Here is a 6467-nt window from a genome sequence, read left to right as displayed (position 1 = left end):
CCCCCCCCCCCCCCGCTTTTTCCCCCCCCCCCCCTCCCCTCCAGCTGATCCATCAAAACCGGCAGGCGATCCTCAACCAGTTTGCAGCCAATTCCCCGGTGGGGATCAACATGCGGGCGGGGATGCAGCAGCAGATCACGCCGCAGGTAAGGGGGATGCGGCACGGTCCTCCAGCTGGGCAAAATCGGGGGTTAATCCCCACGCCCTCCCTGTTAGCACAGCCTGGCTCGCTCCTCTCCGTCATTAACGGGAGAGAAAAATTCTCCCTCGTGTGGAGAGGTGGCTGCAAGATGAGCTGCTGGGGGGGTTTTTTTTTTTGCTTCACCCTTATTCCAGCTCCTCCACCTGCTTAAGGTATAAATGCTTCGTTATTGCTTAGAGAAGAATGTGCTAACGCATTTAATTGAGAAGGATCTTTAGGAAATAGATGCTGTCCTTTAAATACCAGAATCTCTAGTGAATCTTAATGATCCTGCAAATCCCCAGGCCCTGAAGTTCTTGTTTGGCTTCTAATAAAGTGAATAAAACATCTGCTGGGTACAAGGAGAAGTTGGAAAGCGTAGCTGAGTTCTGGTGACTTTATTCCACTTCTCAGAGAAGCCTTTGCCTTTTCGGGAAGCGGCGTAACATCCCTAATGTGCCGTGGGGAGTGTTAGTGATAGGGAAGGGGACCAAACGGTTCCCATCGTAGCTCCAATTTCAGCCGCTGATGGCTTTGTCAGGCTTTTTAAGGTGATTAATTCCAACACATCTGGCTCAGCTATATGGGGAACAAGCCCGTGGTGATGGAAAAGCTCGTGGGATGGATTGGGTTTTTTTAACAGCTCACAGCTGAAAGAGTCGAGGTCGGGGATCCTTGGCTCTGGTGTGTGGGAGCATCCCGGTGAGGGCACAAGAAGTGGGTCCCGTGGAGGAGAGGGGTGGTTGGTGGCAGCCAGGTGACTGAGAGCTTCTTTTCCCGGCTTGGGGGATGCTCCGGCTCCTGGAGCTTTGCCATTCAGCATGTCCAGAGGCCGATCTTCTAATATCACCAACCCTGCTCTGCCCTGCAGTGGCGCAAACGGTCCAATTTACAGCATTTCGGGGGGTTTCCAGCTTTCCTTGCAAACCGAGGACGGGCACCCCGAGCCGGGGAAGGGGAGCACCCACGGCCCTTGCGCCAGGGGGGGCGGCTCTGAGCTGTTTGCCAGAACTGGAGGGTGACAGTGATAATTAGGGCATCCCCCTCCTTCCCTGCAGCCTCCCCTCAACGCCCAGATGCTGGCCCAGCGCCAGCGCGAGCTCTACAGCCAGCAGCACCGGCAGCGGCAGCTCATGCAGCAGCGAGCCATCCTGATGAGACAGCAAAGCTTCGGAAACAACCTCCCTCCCTCCGCCGGGCTGCCGGTACAGATCGGAGCCGCTCGCTTGCCCCAAGCGCCCCCCCAGCAGTTCCCTTACCCACCAAACTACGGTACGACCCCGGGAAACCCTCCCACCTCCACCAGCCCCTTCTCGCCGTTGGCGTCCAACCCCGAGGCCGCGCTGGCTAACCGCAGCAGCATGGTGAACAGGGGGATGATGGGCGGCGTCGGAGGGCAGTTCGGCGCCGGGATGACCCCGCAGATGCAGCAGAACATCTTTCAGTATTCGGGATCAGGTACGTCGAGCAGTTGGTTGCGCTGGAAAGCCGTCCGGCAGTGGGGAGGGAGAGGCGGAGGGCAGAGCTGAGAGCCCCGAGGATGCTGCAGCCCAACCCTGCTCGCCCGTCACCCCGGGCTGCATCCCCAGCCATCTCCCCCAACCTGCGTCCTGGTCTGGTCTCTGGTCTCCACCTCCCAAGGGGACCTTTTCTGGTTGAGTCTCCAAAAAATAAATTTATCATTTGGGCAAATAATTCCTTAATTCCTTCCTTGAAAATCAAACTGCAAGGCAGTCCTCTAAATTGCGCTTCCTTAAATATATACACTCTGAAAAAGGCCAAAGCCTTGCTGAGAAGGCTGAAATGAGCTGCAGGCAGCGTACGCCTCTTGTGTGGGCACCAAGCTCGTATGAGATAGGCGAGCCAGTGCAGAATTGCATGCAGACGAGCACCGTCTCGAAGGGCTTCACGTTCGAGCATCAGTGCAGGGTCTCGGCAAGGTGGACATCACTGATGAGTAGAGAAAACGGCAGTGTGGCTGCAGTAGCCCTGCAGGAACCTCCTTTGGCATCACCTCATCATCACCCTGGCTATTTTCCAGCCAGGTGCGATGCTAAAGAGGAACACCTGCTGATGGAAACCACTTGAGCGGGGGTTCCCTGCTCCTTCATCCCTGAAATACTTAAACATTTGAGCGATACGGCTGCGAAAACCAGAGACCCCGAGACCGAAAGTCAAGGATGATAGTTCTGGTTCGATGCCAGCGGTTGCAAGGGAGGAGGAGGGAACTGGGGCTGCTGGCGGGGGTCTCGGCACCGCTGACGCCGTCTGTCCTTCCCCAGGCATGGGTCAGCAAAGCGAACCCGCCTTTGCCCCGTCGCTCAGCCCCAGCAGCCCCCTGATGTCACCCCAGCTCCCGCCTTCGCAAAGCCCCATGCTGCAGCCGGCTCCGCCGACGCCGGGCTACCAGTCGCCTGACATGAAGACCTGGCAGCAAGGAGCCATGGGGAATAGCAAGTAAGATCATGGTGGGGATAACCTGGAGCACATGGGTGACACAGAGAGAAGGAGGCAAGGTGACACCAAGGTGATGGTCCCCCGGTAGGGTGTTGGCAGGGGCGGCGGTGCCTGTAGGTGACACCTGGCTGAGGACATGTGCTGAGCTCAGGCCATGTCCTCCTACCATGACATCCTCCAGAAGTCACCATCAACCCTATCCTCATCTTGACCTCGGAGGCAGCCAGAAGCCCACAACATTTAAATGAATGAGCGTGTGTGTTAAGTAAGACATGAAGCAGGTCTTTGGCTTGTAATTAAACGAGTGGCTTAATTACATCTCGTGAAAGTGGGCTTAGGAAACATGACAATAAATTGAGTCAAGACCAGCAGTCCCAGGTCACTGCGTGACCCTCTTAAGGTGTGTCCAGCTCTGACGTAGGGGAGCAAATGGGAAGAGTCACCAGACTTGTTGCCTTTTTTTGCATGAGTCAGGTTTGAGCTTCAGATCTCCAGAAATGGGGGGAAAAAAAAAAACCCAACCAAAAGCTCACGTGGGGGATGCCTTGCTTTGTGTCTTGGCTCTGTGCAGGTAGCTCCGCAGGAGCACGGAGCAGGAGGTTACCGGGCTGGGTGGGATGAGATGGGAGCTCAGTTGGAGGTGGGATGCTTCACCTTGCCTTGCGATGGAGAGCTGTCCTCCCACCTGGAGCAGAAGTGGGGATGGTTGGGTGGCGAGGAGGGCACTGGAAGGAGCGTGAAGGGGAAAGCTTGGTGTCACATAGACCAGGGCTTTGCATCTGACTGACCCTTAATCCAGGCCGATGCCCTGTAATGATCCCTCTCTTGGCGCTGGTGTTTCTCCTGCTCTACCCCGTCACACCGAGGAGGCTCCTGCTACAGCAGGAGCGGAGGGCAGATGTCCCTGCAGCGGCCACCTCCCTTTCTCCCAAGCCTCCACGCCGGTTAAGCCTTGCTGCAGGCAGCACCTCTAATGCCTCCCTGTCCCTCCGGCTGTCCCCAGGGACCGGCAGGGCTCCCATCCACTCCACCGGCTCTCTGCCGCGGACAGTCTCGGCGTTCACCGAGAGGCAGGCTGGCTGCTGTCGCGGTTCGGGCCACCCCAGGGGCTCGGCACACACCCTGAGGTGCCTCCCACCACCACGTACGCCTGGGTAATGCTTTTTTTTCTCCCTCCCAGCGTATTCAGCCAAGCGGGGCAGAGCCAGCCGGCGCCTGCTCAGCAGGGCATGTACAACAACATGAGCATCACCGTCTCCATGGCGGGAGGAAACACCAACGTCCAGAACATGAACCCCATGGCCGGACAGATGCAGATGAACTCGCTGCAGATGCCCGGGATGAACTCCATGTGCTCGGAGCAGGTCAGTCCCGGCACTGTCCCTGCTCCTGGGATCGTCAGCCAGCTCCCAGGGGTTCAGCGTTCGCTTCTCTGGCCCTGGGGGTACCGGTGTCCAAAGGGGGAAGCGGCAAAGGTCTGGCTGCCTCCACTGGCATTGCCGCTGTGCTGGAGCCCAAGGCCACTGGTGCCCCGGGATGTCCCGTGTGTCCTTGGGGGGTGCAGGGACATGCCGAGCACCTCTGGCACCTCCGGCACCGTGCAGCCCTCGCAGGGGGCTGGCAGCAGGTCTGTTTGTAGCCGTGCTTCCCAGGGCAGCTGTGAAAGTTGGGGATGGGAAACGGGAAATGGGAACGGTTGGATACGGGACCTTTCTGCAGTCCCAGCCCTTTGACGAATCACAGAATCATAGAATCATTAAGGTTGGAAAAGACCTCTAAGATCATCGAGTCCAACCGTCAACCCAACACCCCCATGCCCACTAAACCATGTCCCTAAGTGCCTCATCTACTCGTCTTTTAAATACCTCCAGGGATGGGGACTCAACCACTTCCCTGGGCAGCCTGGTCCAATGTTTAACCACTCTTTCAGGAAAGACATTTTTCCTCACGTCCAATCTAAACCTCCCCTGGCACAACTTGAGGCCATTTCCTCTCGTCCTATCGCTTGTTCCTTGGGAGAAGAGACCGACCCCCACCTCGCTACAACCTCCTTTCAGGTGGTTGTAGAGAGCGATGAGGTCTCCCCTCAGCCTCCTTTTCTCCAGGCTGAACAACCCCAGTTCCCTCAGCTGCTCCTCATCAGACTTGTTCTCCAGACCCCTCACCAGCCTCGTTGCCCTTCTCTGGACACGCTCCAGCACCTCGACGTCCTTCTTGTAGTGAGGGGCCCAAAACTGAACACAGTATTCGAGGTGCGGCCTCACCAGGGCTGAGTACAGGGGCACGATCACTTCCCTACTCCTGCTGGCCACACCATTTCTGATACAGGCCAGGATGCCATTGGCCTTCTTGGCCGCCTGGGCACACTGCCGGCTCATGTTCAGCCGGCTGGCGACCAGCACCCCCAGGTCCTTTTCCGACAGGCAGCTTTCCAGCCACTCTTCCCCAAGCCTGTAGCGCTGCATGGGGTTGTTGTGGCCGAAGTGCAGGACCCGGCACTTGGCCTTGTTGAACCTCATACAGTTGGCCTCGACGAGATCCTCCCTGGGCCAGACCGAGATGCTTCTAACGTTTTTAGCTGCCGGGGTTTGTCTCGGCACCATTAAGCTCCTGGAGAACACGCTTGGCTCGTTGGTTTTGCATGGGAGCGTTGCGGGCCAGGGATCGCAGCCTCCCTGGGGAAAAGCCGCAGGGCTCGGTGGGGAAGGAGGCTGGTCCCTTTCTTGAGCTGGCCGCGGTGCACGGGCTGAGCCGGTGGCTTTTACCCCTCTCGCTGAGCAGTGGGGTGGCGTTTCATGCTCCCTGGGGGTGAGATGCCCCCAGAGCCGGCAGCAGCCCGAGGCAAAAGTGGGGAGAAAGGCGAAACAGGGTCCCCCGCTGAGCCCCCCCAAAACCCCACAGCCCATGGAGCATGTCAGCGGCGCGGCCCCCCTGCTCTGCCCCATCTGCGGTCCTAGTATCCCCCCCAAACTCAGCTCGAGAGGGCGGCGAGTGCCTCTCCAGCGTCCAGGAGCCCCGGCTGAGCCTGGATCTTGCTTTTGACAGGTAAATGACCCGGCGCTGAGACCCGCGGGCCTTTACTGCAACCAGCTTTCCTCCACTGACCTTTTGAAAACAGAAGCAGATGGGGCGCAGGTCAGTAAGAAACTGCTAAGCACATCTCAGGTACCCCGAGGAGTTTGACGGGTTCCCCCCCCCGGTAAAGGCTGACCGTCCCCGGCCGTACCGGCTCGGCACGCTTGGTTTCCACCGGGGCTGGCCCCAGTTGGCAGGGTTGGGTTGAAGCCACCATGGTCCCGCCAGCGTTGGGTGACGGCCAGCCCGCGGGGACGTCAGTGCCGCTCACAAACCCTCTTTGCATCAAAGCTCGTGCCGCTGCCGTGAGCGTTTTCGGCCTCCTTGCTGGCGCGGAAGAGCGGTGACGCCGCAGCTGGAAAAATAAATGAGTGTTGGTGCTAAACACCCCTCGCCCTGGCTTGCTGTCACCCTGGAGGGTTTCTTTCCTAGGCTCGGCCATCACCGGAGCGGCCCATGGCCCCTGCGCCCCCGCGGGGCAGCCCGGCCACCACGTTAAAGCGCGGCGGAGCGAGGAAATTTGGATGGGGGAGGCTCCAGGGGCGGCGTCCGTCCCTGCAGGCAGCGCTGCTGGACGCTGCCTGTCCCTCTGAGCAGCACCGAGCACCACCAAAGCGCGCCCAGCCGCCCGCCGGCGCTGATGCCTGCGGCTCCCGGGGACGATCCGGTTCATCCCCATCTCATCCAACACCCCCCGGCGTCACGGCGTCGCCTCCCCCTTCCCCGTAGCGCAGCCTTGGTTTCGCAGAGCCCG

At 59.2% G+C, this 6467-nt stretch overlaps 1 protein-coding gene across 1 annotated transcript in view; it reads left to right on the top strand.

Annotated features, from left to right (window-relative positions):
* NCOA1 (nuclear receptor coactivator 1) overlaps nt 1-6467 on the top strand; it is a 134184-nt gene that overhangs the window by 127359 nt on the left and 358 nt on the right. Inside the window, exons 16-20 of the mRNA XM_009283430.2 lie at nt 45-146; nt 1240-1639; nt 2464-2638; nt 3819-4002; nt 5684-5773. Of these exons, the coding sequence (XP_009281705.1) occupies nt 45-146; nt 1240-1639; nt 2464-2638; nt 3819-4002; nt 5684-5773 (951 nt within the window). The remainder of the gene's footprint in view (nt 1-44; nt 147-1239; nt 1640-2463; nt 2639-3818; nt 4003-5683; nt 5774-6467) is intronic.

Source organism: Aptenodytes forsteri, unplaced genomic scaffold (assembly GCF_000699145.1).
Source record: "Aptenodytes forsteri isolate BGI_AS27 unplaced genomic scaffold, ASM69914v1 Scaffold534, whole genome shotgun sequence".
NCBI classification, from domain to species: Eukaryota; Metazoa; Chordata; class Aves; order Sphenisciformes; family Spheniscidae; genus Aptenodytes; species Aptenodytes forsteri.
Note: the sequence above shows the minus strand (reverse complement) of the source record. Positions and strands in the feature narration are given on the sequence as shown.